Genomic DNA, 23578 nt, shown 5'->3' on the forward strand with positions numbered 1-23578 from the left:
CCCATCACCCCGTATACTACACCATGTACTAGGAGGGATGTGGAAACCTCAAAGAAACGACCAAAAGGAAGAACTATAGGCAATAAAAACAACTCTTTATTAGATACAAATATTATAAAAATGTATAGACAATGATGGAACAAAAAATGGGGGAAATGGCACAGGTCATAATACGAATACTGCCGTATAGATACCGAACGTGCAGGCCCAACACTGTCTCCCTACAGTATATAAGATGTTAGTATGGGGAGTAGACACCAATACACCAGAGTGGCTGGTATGTACATAACGTAGCAACGCTCAATCATTAACCCCTGGAACACTCCATAAGTACATCCCCCACTTGTATAAAACTACTATAACAGTGTGTGTGAGAGGCTCAAGAAAACAATAACTTGAATGTCCAAGGATGCTGACAGTGCTAGTCATCAATAGCAGCCATCACTGGACTCGTGTAACCCCGCGCCAGGCAAAACACCAAGGTGGCAAAGACACTACCCATAAGTCAAACAGCCCATGCTGTATCAATATATTACCTGGTCCTGGGCGGTGCACGAATATATGTCCAGTGTGCGGCCCGCACGTCTACCCGACGCACGTTTCGGAGCAGGGCTCCTTCGTCAGGGGGCGTGTCGGAAGGCCGGTGTGCCGGGGCTTAAATACGCTCGCGCCATGTACTGTATACACCTCTATATACCACCCATCACCCCGTATACTGCACCATATACTGTTTATACCTCTATATACCACGCATCACCCTGTATACTGCACCATATACTGTTTATACCTCTATATACCACGCATCACCCTGTATACTGCACCATATACTGTTTATACCTCTATATTCCACACACCACCCCGTATATAGCACCATGTACTGTATATATATACCACAGATACGATACACTTTATTGATCCCGTGGGAAATTATAGTATCACAGCAGCACAACTTAAATCATAAAAATACACCCTGTATACTGCACCATATCCTACTGCACCATATCCTGTTTATACCTCTATATTCCACACACCACCCCGTATATAGCACCATGTACTGTATATATCTCTGTATACCACCCATCACCCCGTATACTGCACCATGTACTGTATATACCTCTATATTCCACACATCACCCCACATATAGCACCATGTACTGTATATATCTCTGTATACCACCCATCACCCCGTATACTGCACCATGTATTGTATTTACCTCTATATTCCACACATCACCCCGTATATAGCACCATGTACTGTATATACCTCTATATACCACACATACACCCCGTATACTACACCATGTATTGTATATACCTCTATATTCCACACATACACCCTGTATACTGCAACGTATACTGTATACACATCAATATACCACACATCACCCCATATACTGAACAGCCGTACAGCCAGCTCTTCCCTCTCCTAGTGTATCCTCACCCATCCCCTGCAGACTGTGAGCCCTCGCGGGCAGGGTCCTCCCTCCTTATGTACCCGTGTACCTGTTATCTGCTCATGTTTAATGTATTTGTCTATATTTACCTCATATTCACATGTAAAGCGCCATGGAATAAATGGCGCTATAAAAATGTATAATAATAATAATATACTGCACTGTATACTGTATACACCTCAATATACCACGCATCACCAAGTATACTGCACCATGTACTGTATATACCTCTATATACCACACATCACCCCGTATACTGCACCATGTACTGTATATACCTCTATATACCACACATCACCCCGTATACTGCACCATGTACTGTATACACCTCTATAACCTGTAAACCTGTAACAGCATATTTCTCCTGTATGTAATGTCCTTATACAGAGGTGACCCCCCCCGCTGTATACAGTGTGGGTCTCCTGTATATAGTGTCCTTATACAGAGGTGACTCCCATGTATACAGTGTATATCTCCTGTATATAATGTCCTTATACAGAGGTGACTCCCATGTATACAGTGTATATCTCCTGTATATAATGTCCTTATACAGAGGTGACCCCTCCCCTGTATACAGTGTATATCTCCTGTATATAATGTCCTTATACAGAGGTGACTCCCCTGTATACAGTGTATATCTCCTGTATATAATGTCCTTATACAGAGCTGACCCCTCCCCCGTACACAGCGTATATCTCCTGTATATAATGTCCTTATACAGAGGTGACCCCTCCCCTGTATACAGTGTATATCTCCTGTATATAATGTCCTTATACAGAAGTGAATCCCATGTATACAGGGTATATCTCCTGTATATAATGTCCTTATACAGAGGTGACCCCTCCCCTGTATATAGCGTATATCTCCTATATATAATGTCCTTATACAGAGGTGATCCCTACCCTGTATATCTTCTGTATATAATGTCTTTATACATAGGTGACCCCTCCCCTATATACAGTGTAGATCTGTATATAATGTCCTTATACAGAGGTGACTCCCCTATATACAGTGTATGTCCCCTGTATATAATGTCCTTATACAGAGGTGATCCCTCCCCTGTATACAGTGTATATCTCCTGTATATAATGTCCTTATACAGAGGTGACCCCCATGTATACAGTAGATCTCCTGTATATAATGTCCTTATACAAAGGTGACCCCCATGTATACAGTGTATGTCTCCTGTATATAATGTCCTTATATTATTTATTATTATTATACCCCATGTATACAGTGGAGATCTCCTGCATATGATGTTCTTATACAGAGGTGACCCCCATGTATACAGCGTCTATCTCCTGTATATAATGTCCTTATACAGAGGCAATTCTCCTGTTTACAGTGCAGATCTCCTGTATATAATGTCCTTATACAGAGGTGATCCCTCCCCCCTGTATACAGCGTCTATCTCCTGTATATAATGTCCTTATACAGAGGTGACTCTCCTGTATAGAGTGTATATCTCCTGTATATAGTGTCCTTATACAGAGGTGACTCCCCTGTATACAGTGTATATCTCCTGTATATAATGTCCTTATACAGAGGTGACTCTCCTGTATAGAGTGTATATCTCCTGTATATAATGTCCTTATACAGAGGTGACTCTCCTGTATAGAGTGTATATCTCCTGTATATAGTGTCCTTATACAGAGGTGACTCCCCTGTATACAGTGTATATCTCCTGTATATAATGTCCTTATACAGAGGTGACTCCCCTGTATACAGAGTAGATCTCCTGTATATAATGTCCTTATACAGAGGTGACTCTCCTGTATAGAGTGTATATCTCCTGTATATAATGTCCTTATACAGAGGTGACCCCCATGTATACAGTGTATATCTCCTGTAAATAGTGTCCTTATACAGAGGTGACTCCCCTGTATACAGTGTAGATCTCCTGTATATAATGTCCTTATACAGAGGTGACTCCCATGTATACAGTGTATATCTCCTGTACATAATTTCCTTATACAGAGGTGACTCTCCTGTATACAGTGTAGATCTCCTGTATATAATGTCCTTATACAGAGGTGACTCTCCTGTATACAGTGTATATCTCCTGTACATAATTTCCTTATACAGAGGTGACTCCCATACTATTCAGTGCAGATCTCCTGCATATGATGTTCTTATACAGAGGTGACCCCCCCCCCCCCTTTCCCCCCCTCTGTATATTAGTCTGACTTTTTGTTCTGCTCTCGGCCCAGACCTATATACTGCATAAGGGGCCATGGAGATGACTGCAGCCCAAGGGACCCTAAAATGTCAGCTCCGCATGTAACAACCGTGTGGTGGGATGTCTCCCTATATAGTGGACTCACAGAAAAAATCCCCCCAAAAAAAGAAAAATATACTAAAATTTATCCTTTATTAATATATATTAAAACCATACATGTGCACTTGACAACACCATCACCAATAGATGCAAGCGTACTACAGGAAAGGCCGGGTGGTGCCAAGCCCTACACTTTCTCAATACTCCCTACCTGCCAGCGGAGGTTGGCACCCTATTATCCTGCGCCGTGGCGCCCCCGCTCCTCGTCGGCTAACCCTGCTATCCCTATAGTGCCCTAATAAGGTCAGGAGAGAAAATCTCACTTAAACAATAATTAAATATGGATAGCTTGAGAGGGCATGAATATGTCAGTAAAATATCTGACTAAATCTAGGGGTCTCACCTGACTTGGTAGTCTGTGTCCCTTACTTCTTATATATATACATAAAGATTATTATTTAAGCAAGATGATATAAGCAACAGGTAGAGATGTTACAAAGAGACTAAAAATACATATGTGATCTTGGTCTAGCTATATATGTATTACGGTCACCAGATACTGTGATGACAATAGGGAAGATGTATTTGCTGTAATGTCAAACATATCCCATACAGCCATAACGAGATCAAGCTGCAGCTCTCATTAAATAATCAATACAAAGTAGCCACACGCCGTCCCCATATACTTGTTTGTTGTGACCCACGTGCTGACCAGATCCATAAACCACCTCCTATCTCATACCGAGGTTAATAAACATATCCCTTTTCTACTCAACGCGTTTCTCCCCTTCTGCGCTACTAAGACAAGGGGATCGGCCCGGTGGTGCAGCTGTCTACCATGCCAATGTGCTGTTATCTTATTGCAAGCTAAGTAACCCTTTGTTATTTGGATGTACTCCTGATGAACCCCTTTTCATCAGAAGGGGAGAAACGCGTTGAGTAGAAAAGGGATATGTTTATTAACCTCTGTATGAGATAGGAGGTGGTTTATGGATCTGGTCAGCACGTGGGTCACAACAAACAAGTATATGGGGACGGCGTGTGGCTACTTTGTATTGATTATTTAATGAGAGCTGCAGCTTGATCTCGTTATGGCTGTATGGGATATGTTTGACATTACAGCAAATACATCTTCCCTATTGTCATCACAGTATCTGGTGACCGTAATACATATATAGCTAGACCAAGATCACATATGTATTTTTAGTCTCTTTGTAACATCTCTACCTGTTGCTTATATCATCTTGCTTAAATAATAATCTTTATGTATATATATAAGAAGTAAGGGACACAGACTACCAAGTCAGGTGAGACCCCTAGATTTAGTCAGATATTTTACTGACATATTCATGCCCTCTCAAGCTATCCATATTTAATTATTGTATAAGTGAGATTTTCTCTCCTGACCTTATTAGGGCACAATAGGGATAGCAGGGTTAGCCGACGAGGAGCGGGGGCGCCACGGCGCAGGATAATAGGGTGCCAACCTCCGCAGGCAGGTAGGGAGTATTGAGAAAGTGTAGGGCTTGGCACCACCCGGCCTTTCCTGTAGTACGCTTGCATCTATTGGTGATGGTGTTGTCAAGTGCACATGTATGGTTTTAATATATATTAATAAAGGATAAATTTTAGTATATTTTTCTTTTTTTGGGGGGATTTTTTCTGTGAGTCTAGTTCAATTTACCCCAAGTGTATATTTTGACTGTGAGATACTCCCTATATAGTGCCGGTGCTTTATCTCACCCTCCCTGTCTGTGCCTTGTACCCCCCTTCCTTATGTGTCCTTGTCCTTGGGGGGCCTCGGGTATGCCATCTTCTGCCTTTCTGTGGCGCCCACAGTTATACACAGAGATCTCTGACTACTTGCTCAGATGTCTCCTGCAGTTGTCAGAGCTTCCATCACTGTCTGCTCTCAGCTGATCAGGTGACAGCGCTTGGTGCTGCCCATTACTGCCAGGACCTGTGAGTTATCATAGAGCTGACCTCTGACCTTCATGGCCCCCTACCCCCTGACTGCTGCCGGTTGGCGGGGCACACATTCGGAGGTATTGTCTGTTCTGTGTCTCTGGGGGGAGTGAGGGGGCTTGTTACTTTGTATCTCGTCCTTTCTGTTTTCCAAGAAATATCGTTTCTCCTTACGGAGACCGACATGGTAAGCATACCGAGATGAGGAGACTTAAAGCCGCAATGCTCTTCTGGGTAATATGCTAATTATGCAAATTGTCTCTTCAGAGAGGAAGAGAGCTAGAACTCTAGTGCCACCTATTGGAAGGTAGCAATCCTAAAAGTCAATGTTGACCCTTTAACGAGCCTTGTCACATGACTTAGGATAATAGCCAAACCAGAATCTTAGTTATCCTAAGTCCTTTCTGTTTGAAATTATTTGATAGAATGTACATTGTATCCTGCAGAGTCCTGACCAATAGGAACAGTTGTTGCAGAGGTGAGGGGGCAGTTTCTCTGCTCTGACTAATAGGGAGTTTCCTCACTAGGGGTTCCCCTCTTTTGCTAATAGCTCATATGCATAGAGGTTGGCACAGTGGGCACCTCTTAGTCATTTCCTGATTTCACTGGTTTTGATAATTCTTTCCTTTATTTACCTTCTACTGATCTAGAATCTTCTACTCCTGTCACATCTAAAGCAGCATTAAAGGTACCTTCACACATAACGATATTGTTAACGATATCGTTGCTATTTGTGACGTAGCAACGATATCGTTAATGAAATCGTTCTGTGTGACAGCGACCAACGATCAGGCTCCTGCTGGGAGATCGTTGGTCGCTGAATAAAGTCCAGAACTTTATTTCGTCGCTGGACTCCCTGGAGACATCGCTGGATCGGCGTGTGAGACACCGATCCAGCGATGTCTTCACTGGTAACCAGGGTAAACATCGGGTAACTAAGCGCAGGGCCGCGCTTAGTAACCCGATGTTTACCCTGGTTACCATGCTAAAAGTAAAAAAAAACAAACACTAGATACTTACCTACAGCTGTCTGTCCTCCAGCGCTGCGCTCTGCACTCCTCCTGTACTGGCTGTGAGCCGGAAAGCAGAGCGGTGACGTCACCGCTCTGCTTTCCGGCTCCCAGACAGTACAGGAGGAGAGCAGAGAAGCAGAGCGCAGCGCTGGAGGACAGACAGCGGTAGGTAAGTATCTAGTGTTTGTTTTTTTTTACTTTTAGCATGGTAACCAGGGTAAACATCGGGTTACTAAGCTCGGCCCTGCGCTTAGTTACCCGATGTTTACCCTGGTTACCGGCATCGTTGGTCGCTGGAGAGCTGTCTGTGTGACAGCTCTCCAGCGACCAAACAGCGACGCTGCAGCGATTCGGATCGTTGTCGGTATCGCTGCAGCGTCGCTAAATGTGAAGGGGCCTTTACTCTTCACTTCTCACAAGCTAATAGTTGGTGCAGTGACTGAAGTCACTAAAGATAAGAGGTGTCACATATATTCACTTGATGCTTATCTTCACCAATAGCTGTGTATGGCGTAAGGACTGGAGTCCTTGTGGCCCTAGTGACTGCAGCTCTGGATATGACTGGAGGATAAGACCCGATGTAACAGCAGAATAGTGACTGCAGCTCTGGAGGTGACTGGAGGAGAAGACACGATGTAACAGCAGAATAGTGACTGCAGCTCTGGAGGTGACTGGAATATAAGACATGATGTAAAGGCATCATTTTCACTGCAGCTTTGGAGGCAATTTGAGTACAAGACATGATGTAAGAGCAGAATAGTGACTGCAGCTCTGGAGAAAGAAGACACAATGTAAGAGCAGAATAGTGACCGCAGCTCTGGAGGAGAAGACACAGTGTAAGAACAGAATAGTGACTGCAGCTCTGGAGGTGACTGGATGCACCCTGATAATTGCTGGAGTAGACCTCCACTGACATGGTGCCAGAGATTTTGGGTGCAGTTCACTAATAGGTCATATAAGTGTATATTCTCTTGTGCGAGAGAATCGGGTCTGATTATGCAAAAGACAATTCGCTCAAACTCACTGTGCACTGTGCTCAGATTGTCTCGCATGACAAACCTAAATTTCTGTGAGAGCTGCTCGTACGCTTGCTATAGAAACAAATCAGAACCCCTGCTTTACTGTGCAAGACTTTCAGAAAGATTTAGACTTTGGAGTTTTGTTACATTGATCTACTGTTTAGAGACACCTGCACAAATATGGCCTTAATGGTAGAGTCATGAGAAGAAAACCTCTCCTGCATACTCACCATAAAATTCAGTATCAAAAGTATGCAAAAGAACATCTAAACAAGCCTGATGCATTTTGGAAACAAGTCCTGTGGACTGATGGGGTGAAAATAGAACGCTTTGGCCACTATGACCAAAGATATGTGTGGGGGAAAAAAGGGCACAGAATTTCAGGAAAAGAGCATCTCGCCAACCAATAAGCATGGGGTTGGATCAATCATACTTTGGGGTTGTGTTACAGCGCATGGCACGGGGAACATTTCACAGGTAGAGGGAAAAATGCATTCAATGAAATTTCAACAAATTCTTGATGCAAACATAACAGCATCTGTAAAAAAGCTGAAGTTGAAAAGAGCATGGCTTCTACAAATGGATAATGATCCTAAACACAAGTCATAGTCCACAACAGACGACCCAAAAAGGCACAAGATGAAGGTTTTACAATGGCCCTCACAGTCCCCTGATATGAACTTAGTTGAAAATCTGTGGCTAGACCTCAAAATAGCCGTGCATGCAAGACGACCCAGGAGTCTCAAAGAACTGGAAGAATTTTCCAGGAAAGAATGGATGACAATCCCTCAAACAAGAATTGAAAGACTTTTGGCTGCTACTAAAAGTGTTTACAAGCTGTGATACTTACAAAAGGGAGTGCTACTAGGTACTATCCATTCAGGGTGTCCAAGCTTTTGCATCGGCCCATTTCCCTTTTTTCATTTTTAAAATGTAAAACCTGAAAATATATATATTTTTTGCCTAAAATACGAAGAAAATATTTCATCTTTAGCTTTACTCCTTTTAGAGATCATTTCATCTTCAACTTACTTAACTGTTATAGCAGTAATACTAATAACAATAACAGTCATTTTTACCAGGGGTGCCCAAACTTTTACATGCCACTGTTTCTGCTGGGGTCTGGGAGGTGATATCTGTTGTGGTGTGAGTGGTGATATCTGAAGGGTTTGGGGTATGATATCTGATTGGAATCTTGGTGGTGATATCTGTTTGGGGTCCGTGGGATGACATCTGTTTGGCGTCCGGGAGGTGACATCTGGAGGACTCATGGGTTATATCTCATTGTGGCCCGGGTGATGATACCTGGAGGGTTCAGGGGTCATATCTGGTTGGGGTCTGGGAGGTAATATCTCTTGGGGTTTGGATGGTGCTATCTGGTTGTGATCTTGGAGGTGATATCTGGTTGGGGTCTGTGGGTGATATCTATTGTGGTATAGGTGGTGATTTCTGGAGAGTTCAGGGGTCATATCTGGAGTGTCTGGGGGATGATATTTGGTTGAGTTCTGGGGGGTCATATCTGGAGTGTCTGGGGGATGATATTTGGTTGAGTTCTGGGGGTGTCATATCTGGAGTGTCTGGGGATGATATTTGGTTGAGTTCTCGGGGGGGGGGTCATATCTGGAGTGTCTGGGGATGATATTTGGTTGAGTTCTGGGGGGGTCATATCTGGAGTGTCTGGGGGATGATATTTGGTTGAGGTCCAGGGGATGATATCTGGTTGGCATCTGGAGGACGATATCTGGTTGAAGTTTGGGAGATGATATCTGGGCTGGAAGGGGGTCCTAGTGTGATGTCCTGCCTCCCCTTTGCTTGAAATGACCTCTTAATACCACAATGCAGGGGTCAGACTCTGGATCTGTTTCCTGTGATGATTAAGGAATAATCCAGGGGCCGCCACTGTGATCTTAATGCTCCCCCCACCATCTGCTACGCATCATATAATGTATCATGTGTCGCCTTCATCATTACATTGGACCGTCTTCTACATTGGGCTCTGTATATTATCTGTATACGATAAATAAAGCTCAGATCGTTTCTTTATAGCAAATTGCCCCCTGGGAATCGCAATTTTATGAAAGGGGACAACCCTTTTAACTTGTCTGCACCCTCTGTCACACTGGCGCTGTGTGTAATTTGCCGGGTTTCCTCTTGGCTGTGGCTTGTCATTTTTTGCAGAATTAATTTTTGCTGCTTCTTTTCCTGACAAATGTCCAAACAAGATCAGTGCCGACAGGAGCTGCATGAGAGAGACCTAGACCCTGAGAAAGAATGGGGAGATGAGCTGCATAAGAGTGTCCTAGACCCGAGACTGGAGAGTTGAGCTGCGTAAGAGGGTAGACCCTAAGACTGGAGAGATGAGCTGCATGAGAGGGACCTCGACCTGAGACTGGAGAGATGAGCTGCATGAGAGGGACCTCGACCTGAGACTGGAGAGATGAGCTGCATGAGGGTCCGAGACTGGAGAGATTAGCTGCATGAGAGGGATCTAAACCCAAAACTGGAGAGAGGAGCTGCTTGAGAGGGACCTTGACCTGAAACTGGAGAGAGGAGCTGTATGAGACGGACCTAGACCCAAAACTGGAGAGAGGAGCTGTATGAGATGGACCTAGACCCAAAACTGGAGAGAGGAGCTGTATGAGATGGACCTAGACCCAAAACTGGAGAGGGGAGCTGCATGAGATGGACCTAGACCCGAAACTGGAGAGGGGAGCTGCATGAGATGGACCTAGACCCGAAACTGGAGAGATCAGCTGCTTAAGAGGGATTTGTAGGTAGAGGGGAGCATGTTGGTAGATAATCTATGTGTAGGTGTTGGGGTGGAGGGCGGTAGATAATCTATGTGTAGGTGTTGGGGTGGAGGGCGGTAGATAATCTATGTGCAGGTGTTGGGGTGCAGGTCAGTAGATAATCTATGTGCAGGTGTTGGGGTGCAGGTCAGTAGATAATCTATGTGCAGGTGTTGGGGTAGAGGTCGGTAGATAATCTGTGTGCAGGTGTTGGGGTGGAGGTCGGTAGATAATCTGTGTGCAGGTCTTGGGGTGCCGGTCAGTAGATAATCTGTGTGCAGGTCTTGGGGTGCCGGTCAGTACATAATCTGTGTGCAGGTGTTGGGGTGCAGGTCGGTAGATAATCTGTGTGCAGGTGTTGGGGTGCAGGTCAGTAGATAATCTGTGTGCAGGTGTTGGGGTGCAAGTCGGTAGATAATCTGTGTGCAGGTTTTGGGGTGCCGGTCGGTAGATAATCTGTGTGCAGGTCTTGGGGTGCCGGTCAGTAGATAATCTGTGTGCAGGTCTTGGGGTGCAGGTCGGTAGATAATCTGTGTGCAGGTGTTGGGGTGCAGGTCAGTAGATAATCTGTGTGCAGGTGTTAGGGTGCAGATTGGTAGATAATCTATGTGCAGGTGTTGGTGTGGAGGGCGGTAGATAATCTGTGTGCAGGTCTTGGGGTGCCGGTCAGTAGATAATCTGTGTGCAGGTGTTGGGGTGCAGGTCAGTCGGTGACCTATGTGCAAATTCAGGTGTTCTTAGGGTGGTAAATGGTCACTCTGAAGATTTTGGGGTTCAGGACGGCAGATGACCTGTGTGCAGGAGTTGGAGTGTCCGTCTTCCTCTCGCCCTGTGCCTTCCTCGCCCTCTTCCTCCTCTGGATTCGCGGTATGCATACTGATGAGGGATGTGAGGAGCGGCACATTCACAGGATTAACCTTCAGTGATGAGTCAGTCACTGTTCCTGCTTCTAAAGCGCAAAGTGGGCGCTCCAGATGCTGCACCTGTGGCTCTGCTGGACTCCTTTCACTGTTCATCCTGGGCCTGCTGGTTCTTGAGTACAATGCTAGATCTCCAGTGTGGACTGACATAGAGAGCTGGGCTGTAGATATTGATGCTACGTACGAGGGGGTGAGGTGTCACCTGCTGACCTAATTAGCAGTAATCTGGGCAGGGTGTGAGTCTGGGGTGCAGGATCCCTCGCCCCATTAATATTCATGTCATTCCTAGCGAGTTTCACATAATTACTGTAACTCACATGGCGGAGATCACATCCCCCGAGCCAAGACCGCTGGCAGCTGGGATAAGGATTCTGGTACCGGTCTATCATTAGAACCTCGCTGCTGATACCAGAGAGCAGTAGTTTTCACTTTGAAGCTTGGCAGTACCTGACCTTGCATGGTGTCGCATCTTCCCCTCTCTGCTGATCCCAAAGTGTAGGAGTCAGGGGTTGGCATTTTTAGCGGTTCAGATGCTCCTAATAGTTCCGATTCTTCAGATCCAGTTCTGTCTTCCTGTGACCCTTATTTTCCCGGGGTGTTGATTAGTTTCACACATGTTTAGCAGATCCTTCGTTTTTGTACGTCTTTATCTCACATAACATAAACCACCACCGACCCACGCCATCACGTAAAGGAGCTATGGTCCTGGATTAAAGGGATCCCGCAGCAGCATTCTGTCTCTTCTGCATTTACTGTTCAAGGCATGATGGCTCATTGTCCCCAGATATCAGCCATTACTGGGGAGAGGTGACTGTAGGATAAGTAAGTACAACCTATTACTCCCTGTTATCAGCCATTACTGGGGAGAGGTGACTGTGGGATAAGTAAGTACAACCTATTACTCCCTGTTATCAGCCATTACTGGGGAGAGGTGACTGTAGGACAGGTGAGTACAATCTATTACTCCCTGTTATCAGCCATTACTGGGGAGAGGTGACTGTAGGACAGGTGACTACAATCTATTACTCCCTGTTATCAGCCATTACTGGGGAGAGGTGACTGTAGGATAAGTACAATCTATTACTCCCTGTTATCAGCCATTACTGGGGAGAGGAGACTGTAGGATAAGTGAGTACAATCTACTACTCCCTGTTATCAGCCATTACTGGGGAGAGGTGACTGTAGGACAGGTGAGTACAATCTATTACTCCCTGTTATCAGCCATTACTGGGGAGAGGTGACTGTAGGATAAGTACAATCTATTACTCCCTGTTATCAGCCATTACTGGGGAGAGGAGACTGTAGGATAAGTAAGTACAATCTACTACTCCCTGTTATCAGCCATTACTGGGGAGAGGTGACTGTAGGATAAGTAAGTACAATCTACTACTCCCTGTTATCAGCCATTACTGGGGAGAGGTGACTGTAGGACAGGTGAGTACAATCTATTACTCCCTGTTATCAGCCATTACTGGGGAGAGGTGACTGTAGGACAGGTGAGTACAATCTACTACTCCCTGTTATCAGCCATTACTGGGGAGAGGTGACTGTAGGATAAGTAAGTACAATCTATTACTCCCTGTTATCAGCCATTACTGGGGAGAGGAGACTGTAGGATAAGTACAATCTATTACTCCCTGTTATCAGCCATTACTGGGGAGAGGTGACTGTAGGATAAGTACAATCTATTACTCCCTGTTATCAGCCATTACTGGGGAGAGGTGACTGTAGGATAAGTGACTACAATCTATTACTCCCTGTTATCAGCCATTACTGGGGAGAGGTAACTGTAGGAAAGGTGAGTACAATCTATTACTCCCTGTTATCAGCCATTATTGGAGAGAGGCAACTGTAGGACAGGTGAGTACAATCTATTACTCCCTGTTATCAGCCATTACTGGGGAGAGGCGACTGTAGGACAGGTGAGTACAATCTATTACTCCCTGTTATCAGCCATTACTGGGGAGAGGTGACTGTAGGACAGGTGAGTACAATCTATTACTCCCTGTTATCAGCCATTACTGGGGAGAGGCGACTGTAGGACAGGTGAGTACAATCTATTACTCCCTGTTATCAGCCATTACTGGGGAGAGGTGACTGTAGGACAGGTGAGTACAATCTATTACTCCCTGTTATCAGCCATTACTGGGGAGAGGAGACTGTAGGACAGGTGAGTACAATCTATTACTCCCTGTTATCAGCCATTACTGGGGAGAGGATGCCACTGTATTGTTCATCATTGAAATGAGTGACATGAAGTGTAGATGCCTCCTTGCCCCTTGACAAATACTCCATGTCACTTCGGCGATCTCTACCTATATGTGTGATTGAGAAATACCACTCTAGAATTTATAGTTAATGGTCCCTTAAAAGATGGGGAAAGCTGCAGCTCTGGGGCCCCGTGTTGTGAGTTATCAGGGACCACATCCCCAGGACGTCACTTTGTTCTGTGCTTTCCTCTTGTCCAGATGTGAGGGCTGCCATGTTGGTTATCACCCAGCTTTTCCCGGAGCAGATAAGACAAGAAGTGTTGCCTGGGGTCTGGGGCAGTGAAGGTCCACTGATGATTTATTCATGACCCTATTACACAGTAGCCGTGTTTTCTTTGTGGCCGCTCAGCACTTCTGTAAATGTCGCTCATTTTCTGCCCTCCCACGTTCACAACGGGCGCATTCCTCTCTGGCCAGAAACAATAAACCGCCTCTGTCGTATCCCTGGCACAACGGCGGAGCCCGGGACCCGTGACGCCACTCAGTGAGATAATGTTATTGCACTGGAAGCGGCCGGATCCGCTCCGATCAGCAGCTATATCAGTGTTGGGGAAAGCCTGGTAACTTTCAGTGCAACTCTGGTTCTGGCTCGTGTACTGGCATCCACCCAGCTTTCTCAGGTTCCAGAATGTCAGCTTAATGCTTACAATCGGGCGCTGCGTCCTCACATCTGCTTATTGTTCCTTTGCACATGGAGGATAGCCTGGGTGGCAGACGCTGATCATAAAGTAATGTTGCCCTGGCGGCGGCTGCATTGCCTTTGCATGAATGGCACAGTCTCCGGAGAGCTGGCGTCTGTTTACAAAGCAAGAATTAGGAAAATACAAACGTGTGATGCGTTCCAGCACAGACGGATCCCAGCTGAGCGTGAGTCACCCCGCAGGCCGCCAACCAAGAGAGGAGAGTAATGTGCGCCAAGCGGAAACAGTGATGTGAGGTCAGGGCTTGGAGGGGTTAATATTGATAAAACTCCATCCTGAGCCCCCTGGTGCATGCTGAAAATGCTAGAATAGCAGTAAAGGCTGCAGAAACCTGTGTGTCATAAACAGTGCCTTCCCCCTTCCCACCAATCCTGTAATGAAAACATCGACAGGCCTGGATGGGTTGAACAGGTCGGTCACAGTTTTTGATAAGCAGAGAAGGGCAATTACATTTCGCAACGGGCTCATCACTGAATGCCCTGTCTGTGACCGCCAGACGAGCAAGCCGATGAGCGGTTACGAACCTTTGCCCCCCTCTACACTGCCGACATGGAGGATCATGTGTATGACTTGCACAGGACTCCGACCCCACACCTACCCCTACAGTCACCTCTCCGCAGTAATGGCTGATAACAGGGAGTAATAGATTGTACTCACTTGTCCTACAGTCTCCTTCCCAGTAATGGCTGTTAACAGGGGGTAATAGATTGTAGTCACCTGTCCTACAGTCACCTCTCCCCAGTAATGGCTGATAACAGGGAGTAATAGATTGTACTCACCTGTCGTACAGTCACCTCTCCCCAGTAATGGCTGATAACAGGGAGTAATAGATTGTACTCACCTGTCGTACAGTCACCTCTCCCCAGTAATGGCTGATAACAGGGAGTAATAGATTGTAGTCACCTGTCCTACAGTCACCTCTCCCCAGTAATGGCTGATAACAGGGAGTAATAGATTGTACTCACCTGTCGTACAGTCACCTCTCCCCTGTAATGGCTGATACCAGGGAGTAATAGATTGTACTCACCTGTCGTACAGTCACCTCTCCCCAGTAATGGCTGATAACAGGGAGTAATAGATTGTACTCACCTGTCGTACAGTCACCTCTCCCCAGTAATGGCTGATAACAGGGAGTAATAGATTGTACTCACCTGTCGTACAGTCGCCTCTCCCCTGTAATGGCTGATACCAGGGAGTAATAGATTGTAGTCACCTATCCCACAGTCACCTCTCCCCAGTAATGGCTGATAACAGGGAGTAATAGATTGTACTCACCTGTCGTACAGTCACCTCTTCCCAGTAATGGCTGATAACAGGGAGTAATAGATTGTACTCACCTGTCGTACAGTCACCTCTCCCCTGTAATGGCTGATAACAGGGAGTAATAGATTGTACTCACCTGTCGTACAGTCACCTCTCCCCAGTAATGGCTGATAACAGGGAGTAATAGATTGTACTCACCTGTCGTACAGTCACCTCTCCCCTGTAATGGCTGATAACAGGGAGTAATAGATTGTACTCACCTGTCCTACAGTCACCTCTCCCCAGTAATGGCTGATAACAGGGAGTAATAGATTGTACTCACCTGTCGTACAGTCACCTCTCCCCAGTAATGGCTGATAACAGGGAGTAATAGATTGTACTCACCTGTCCTACAGTCACCTCTCCCCAGTAATGGCTGATAACAGGGAGTAATAGATTGTACTCACCTGTCGTACAGTCACCTCTCCCCTGTAATGGCTGATACCAGGGAGTAATAGATTGTACTCCCTGATAATGGGGAGTAGAAGCTCCTCGGCGATGCAGTGTGCGGCCCTCGCCTCTGACCCCATACTTTGGTGTGTCTGCAGTTTGGCCGCGGCTCCTCATTCCTTTTCCTCCCTCTGATCTGGATGAGTAAACCTTGTTTTTCTCCTCGGAGCTGCAGATGTGTGATCCCGTCCAGCGCTGAAGACTTTACATAACCACCATCCACCACTACTATAACCCCCACCGTCCACTCTGCTCTCAGACTCTGGAGCGGCCGATAATTCGGAAGCAATGAACACAGTGGCTTCATGTCTTAGGATGGAGATGAACTACATGCCACCCATCACCTCCCAATATACGGAGTACTCGTCGGCCGGCTCACAGCCATCAGTCCTATTCGCCTGTCGGCATTGCTCATCAGAGCCATCAGTCATCACCCAATATAACCAACATCATCTTTAATATTTTCTGCGTTTTATTTCTCATTTTTTTCCTTGTTTGCCCCTTTAATATCAGGCCTTTTATGATATATGTAGGTCACCCTGTGTTTCCTGGCCCAGGGGTCATCCTAGAGGTCAGCGCTGACCGTGATGGGCGCTTCGGCTGAGCTGATCTTGGCCAAGACTCAATGAGCCGGGAATCTTCATAATACATTCCTTCTAGATAAACTCAGCTAATGTTGCTTGAGTCACTGAGCCGTCGGGTGCGGTGAGAAGACTCCTGCAGTGTCACTGCCGCTTCCCGCAATCTGCAAATATTAATGATAACTGATAGTATGCAGTGGCTACGGGACTGCACATCCTGCAACCACGTCCACTCCATCATCTGCCACAGATATTGGGTCTCTGATGTTCTGTTCATGAAGCAGAACATATCCTTAGACAGCTGACGGGGCCGGACTGGGCATCTGGCAATTCTGGCAAATGCCAGAAGGGCCTGTCTGGTCGTGGGCTGCCTTGTCTGCTACGTTGTTAACAGAATCAGTGTTCTCAAGACCCCCATATTATTAACTGTTGAGATGGAGCGCAAAGTCACTGACTCCGTCACTTACCCCACCAGGCCACCGGTATCATTCAAAATATTGGTCTTGTAGTAAATCTTGCTTTTCTCCATCCAGGGGAATATCTATATATATAATTGTCTAAGGGGTACTTCCGTCTGTCTGTCTGCAACTTCCGTTACGGAAATCCCGCGTCGCTGATTGGTCTCGCCAGCTGCCTGTCATGGCTGCCGCGACCAATCAGCGTCGGGCACAGTCCGATTAGTCCCTCCCTACTCTCCTGCAGTCAGTGCCCGGCGCCCGCATACTCCCCTCCAGTTACCGCTCACACAGGGTTAATGCCAGTGGTGCCGGACCGCGTTATGCCGCGAGTAACGCACTCCGCCACCGCTGCTATTAACCGTGTGTCCCCAACTTTTTACTATTGCTACTGCCTATGCGGCATCAATAGTAAAAATATGTAATGTTAAAAATAATTAAAAAAAACAAAAAACCTGCTATACTCACCCTCCGTAGTCCGCTGAGTCGCGCTTGGCCTCCGCCAGCTTCCGTTCCTAGTGATGCATTGCGAAATTACCCAGAAGACTTAGCGGTCTCGCGAGACCGCTAAGTCATCTGGGTAATTTTGCAATGCATCCTGGGAACGTAAGATGGCGGCAGCTGCGCGCACATCGCCAGCGCTTCGCTGGATTGGATCCCGGCGGGTGAGTGTATAACTATTTTTTATTTTAATTATTTTTTTTTAACAGGGATATGTGCCCACACTGCTATATACTACATGGGCTGTGTTATATACCGCGTGGCTGCTATATACGACCTGGCCAGTGTTATATACTGCGTGGGCTGTGCTATATATTACGTGGGCAGTGTTATATACTGCGTGGTCTGTGTTATATATTACGTGCCCAGTGTTATATACTGCGTGGCCTGTGTTATATACTACGTCGCCTGTGTTATATAATGCGTGGCTGCTATATACTGCTTGGCCTGTGTTATATACTACGTCGTCTGTGTTATATACTGCGTGGCTGCTATATACTGTGTGGCCTGTGTTATATACTACGTCGCCTGTGTTATATACTGCGTGGCTGCTATATACTGCGTGGCCTGTTATATACTGCGTGGCTGCTATATACTGCGTGGCCTGTGTTATATACTGTTTGGGCTGTGTTATATACTGCGTAGCCACTGTTATATATTGCGAGGCCTGTATTAACGCATCGGGTATTCTACAATACATACATATACATAGCAGCCACATAGTATATAGCACAGGCCACGTAGCATTTGTCTGCTATATACTACGTGGCCTGTGCTATATACGATGTGGCTGTTATATACATACATACATACATACATACATACATACATATTCTAGAATACCGATGCGTTAGAATCGGGCCACCATCTAGTTAGTAATATATCCCATCTGGTTCATGGGGACGGGGACAGCATGGGCCTGTGTGATTTCACATGCCAGGACTGAATTTCAGCCCCAGTCCGTACCTGAGAGCTGATGTGTAGGGTTTTGGGTAACCCCCGAGGTGACATCCATAACGTCCTATAAGTAAATGCTGGGATACTTGCGGCCTTTTCTGCATGGTCTTGGATGCTTCTTTCATAGAAATCGTTTTCTCCTGAACCGATTAATTTACCTCCGCCCCCGCCATGCTGCAGAGGTCCAGAGATAAGTGCTTGCTGATGTAGGATTTCTTGGCTCGGAGCTAACCATTATGCTATGAGATGAGAGATCATCAGATCAAATTCTCCATTCTGCAATACTGCATCTACAGACTGATAGACACTGACATGTAAAGGCAATTCCATCTTAACCAGAGCTGCACAAAGAGTTACATCCTGTATTATACCCCAGAGCTGCACTCACTATTCTGCTGGTGCAGTCACTGTGTACATACATTACATTACTGATCCTGTACTGATCCTGAGTTACATCCTGTATTATACTCCAGAGCTGAGCTCACTATTCTGCTGGTGCAGTCACTGTGTACATACATTACATTACTGATCCTGAGTTACATCCTGTATTATATCCCAGAGCTGCACTCACTATTCTGCTGGTGCAGTCACTGTGTACATACAATGCATTTCTGATTTTGTACTGATCCTGAGTTACACCCTGTATTATATCCCAGAGCTGCACTCACTATTCTGCTGGTGCAGTCACTGTGTACATACAATGCATTTCTGATCCTGTCCTGATCCTGAGTTACATCCTGCATTATACCCCAGAGCTGCACTCACTATTCTGCTGGTGCAGTCACTGTGTACATACATTACATTACTGATCCTGTACTGATCCCGAGTTATATCCTGTATTATACCCCAGATCTGCACTCACTATTCTGCTGGTGCAGTCACTGTGTACATACATTACATTACTGATCCTGTACTGATCCCGAGTTATATCCTGTATTATACCCCAGATCTGCACTCACTATTCTGCTGGTGCAGTCACTGTGTACATACATTACTGATCCTGAGTTACATCCTGTATTGTACTCCAGAGCTGCACTCACTATTCTGCTGGTGCATTCATTGTGTCATTGTGTACATACATTACATTACTTATCCTGTACTGATCCTGAGTTACATCCTGTATTATACTCCAGAGCTGCACTCACTATTCTGCTGGTGCAGTCACTATGTACATACATTACATTACTGATCCTGTGCTGATCCTGAGTTACATAGTAACATAGTTAGTAAGGCCGAAATAAGACATTTGTCCATCCAGTTCAGCCTATATTCCATCATAATAAATCCCCAGATCTACGTCCTTCTACAGAACCTAGAAGGACGTAGATCTGGGGATTTATTATGATGGAATACATCCTGTATTATACTCCAGAGCTGCACTCACTATTCCACTCCTTGTCCTTTTGTATGTGTAGTTTGGTCCATGTGTAGCCGTCGCCCCCAGTTTAGATGGTCACCCCTCTCCCTCTTGTCATGACAGGACCAGTTTGATAACCTGGAGAAGCACACGCAGTGGGGGATCGAGGTGCTGGAAAGATATATCAAATTTGTGAAGGAAAGAGCGGAAATCGAGATCAACTATGCAAAACAGCTGCGGTAAGTTGTCTGCACCTTACATATGGTCGGAGGGTGGTCCTGGCTGTGGAGGGAGAGCGGCGCAGCACGAGAGAAGTCAGTGTGTCTCTATGCATGTATCATGGGCAGATTCTACAGCACAGGAGCAATCACTCCCATCATCCATGACCACAGGAGCTCGCACTCACCATACATTACACACGGAGTATCACTCTCATCATTCCCGTCCCCAGCAGCTTACACTCTAACCTCGTACACTGCGTCAGGGCAGAGTATTGTGCAGCCACTGATCCCGGGAGCTCGGCTGCTTCCTTCTCGCTTTCTGTGTTTTTGGTTTACTTTTTATTTTAACACATGAAGATTTCAGCAGTAAGTGTGTTGGAGAGGTTGTGGGCAAAGGGGGACACTGGCTCATACATGGTGGTCATGTCCGGTTATAGCTCACTTTTGGGTAGATATTGGTGACCTAATACGAGAGGTCTTTGGGGTCCGGTTGGTTTGGAGTCCAGTATGGGAGTCTGACATATTGGCATAGATAAAGTACCGCAGGTTCTTTCTCGCATATTTTGATTGCAGCCAGGTTAGCTCTGTTGGGTAGGTGGAGGGGGACGGGTTTGCCATCCGTAAAAGAGGTAATTGAGAAAGTTGATATACACTGTCAATATGAATTGGCTCATTCCATCTCAGCCAAAAAGAGAATTCCGGGTATATGGGATCCATGGCTGGATAGCCAGAGGTCAGCACCTGTTCCCTGAAGATGTAAAACCTTATTTGGCCCTATGAAACTTCCATTATTGGGATGATGTCACCATGCTTTAACCCGGGAGCTCCCGTGATGTCCCTGTGGGACGGTGAAGAAGTCACCTTTTAATGAGTATACGTAGAATGTGCACAGGTGCATATTGGACTTTGTTATTGTACATGTTTATGGGTTTTGTATGACCCTTTGTGTGTTCAAAAATTTTCTGAAAATGTAATAAAAAAAATTAATGGTTAAAAGAAAAAAAAAAAACTTTCAGCAGTAAATGTATCGTCTTAAAGGGTCCCCAACACTAACTACCGTACCATTTACAGGGGGATCATAGGTAAAATATGAGTGGTGGCAGTGGTTCAGCCCAGCAAACTCATCAGTATCCACATTTTCCTACAGTTGCCTCCAGAGCTGCAGTCACAATTTTGCTGTTACATCATGTCCTATCCTCCAGTTACACCCAGAGCTGCGGTCTTTATTCTGCTTTTGCTTAATTTCTTATCCTCCAGTCATCTCCAGAGCTGCAGTCGCTATAATATTACATTGTGTCTTATCTTCCTGTAGCCTCCAGAGCTGCAGTTACTATTCTGTGGTTACGTCATGTCATATACTCCAGTCACCCCCGGTGCTGCAGTCACCATTCTATTACATCATGTCTTTTCTTCCTGTCACTTCCAGAGCTGCAGTCACTATTCTGCTGTTACATTGTGTCTTATACTCCAGTCACTATTCTATTACATCATGTCTTGTTTTCCAGTCGCCTCTAGAGCTGCAGTCACTTTTCTGCTGTTACATTGTGTCTTACACTCCAGTCACCTCCAGAGCTGCTATAATATTACATTGTGTCTTATCTTTCTGTCACCTCCAGAGCTGCAGTTACTATTCTTTGGTTACATCGTGTCTTATACTCCAGTCACCTCCGGAGCTTCAGTCTCTATTCTATTACATCATGTCTTGTTTTCCAGTCACTTCCAGAGCTGCAGTCACTATTCTTTGGTTACATTGTGTCTTATACTCCAGTCACCTCCAGAGCTGCAGTCACCATTCTATTACATCATGTCTTGTTTTCCAGTCACCTCCAGAGCTGCAGTCACTATTCTTTGGTTACATTGTGTCTTATACTCCAGTCACCTCCAGAGCTGCAGTCACCATTCTATTACATCATGTCTTATCTTCTTGTCGCCTCCAGAGCTGCAGTCACTTTTCTGCTGTTACATCATGTCTTATACTCCAGTCACCTCCAGAGCTGCAGTCACTATTCTGCTGTTACGTCGTGTCTTATACTCCAGTTGCCCCCGGAGCTGCAGTCACCATTCTGTTACATCATGTCTTATCCTCCAGTCACCTCGAGAGCTGGCAACTTACAGATTTCTTCTGTTGAGTGTATGATTGGGCCTGCTCCGACCAATGGCCCCCATTATTACTCCGTCGATCGCAGTTTGTTTGTGTCTCATCCTGTCACGGTGAGGGGGGCCCGAGGCGTATGAGCCGGCGGATCTGCGTATCCATAACACAGCGACAGGTGTGGGAATAACCATCACCAAGGCTCACCTATAGGTTGAGTGTTAAAGGGACAGTATCAGAATGAGGCCCAGTGGGGGTCCGAGCTCTAGCACCCCCTTCTCTTTCACAGCTATCTGTTTGGCTTCTTTTTGCAGTGATGTTGGGGGGTCCTGTTCCCCACCCCGTTGTTGTGATTTCCGCGACTTTCTCCATCAGTGGTGTCGTTCTCGTGTTGCATTGTCGCCCCTGCGGCGGTTAGACGAGCTGGGCTGCCGATGATCTCATGTCACATTTTGACTGTCACAGCCAAATATAGGTGTGCTGTCACCAGCGCTGGTTAGTGGCGTCCACCCTTCTGTACCTCATTTACTAGAATGACTGGAATCCCGTTTATACAAAAATTCCGACAGAGGCCCCTAGGGTCCAGCTGCGGCCCCCCCACGTGTTACTATTACCTGCCCCGGGCAACAGCACTGATCCTCCCAGATGATCGCAGCTCTGAAGGTGCGAGCTGTGGCTATAGTGAGCGCAATTGTTTAGTAACTATCAGTAATAACATCATCCGAAGGGACAGCTGAGTGTCGGCTAACACAGCTTTCCCACACTCATATAGCCATAGACCAGCTAGGAGGGATCAGGGGCAGACCTGCCTGTCAGGGTTCTGGGAAAGCTGGGTTATACATTTATAATAAGAGGAGGGGACACTGCAGAGTCACACCGGCTTCCTACATTATACACAGTGATGGGATTACGTGGAGTGATGCTCCCCAGCATGTTAGGGGGGTGTTCTGGTGGGGACTGGCGCACGCCTCTCTGCCTGAGGGTTTTCTGCTCATTTACTCCTTTCCCATCAGAGTCCTGTTCTCAAATGTCTCCATCCACACCCTGCTCGTCACATAGTGCACCTCCAAATTCCCAGGGAAAACCCCAGACTCTGGTAAGATTTATCCGTTCTTGGGAAGGTTGAGTGATTGATCATGTGTGGAAGGCTTTTATTCCAGCTCTTAAAGGGGTAGGGTTACCTAGCTTTCCCAGGAGCTGCTAAAACTGATCTGATCTGCCAGAGTGCTCACTTGTGACTACAATTTATATTT

At 46.0% G+C, this 23578-nt stretch overlaps 1 protein-coding gene across 21 annotated transcripts in view; it reads left to right on the forward strand.

Moving 5' to 3' along the window:
• FNBP1 (formin binding protein 1) overlaps positions 1-23578 on the forward strand; it is a 109099-nt gene that overhangs the window by 5007 nt on the left and 80514 nt on the right. For all 21 annotated transcript variants that reach the window (XM_069747521.1, XM_069747502.1, XM_069747522.1 and 18 more), the window contains exon 2: positions 20136-20251. In XM_069747521.1, coding sequence (XP_069603622.1) covers positions 20136-20251 — 116 coding nt within the window. The remainder of the gene's footprint in view (positions 1-20135; positions 20252-23578) is intronic.

Source organism: Ranitomeya imitator, chromosome 2, assembly GCF_032444005.1.
Source record: "Ranitomeya imitator isolate aRanImi1 chromosome 2, aRanImi1.pri, whole genome shotgun sequence".
Classification (NCBI taxonomy): Eukaryota; Metazoa; Chordata; class Amphibia; order Anura; family Dendrobatidae; genus Ranitomeya; species Ranitomeya imitator.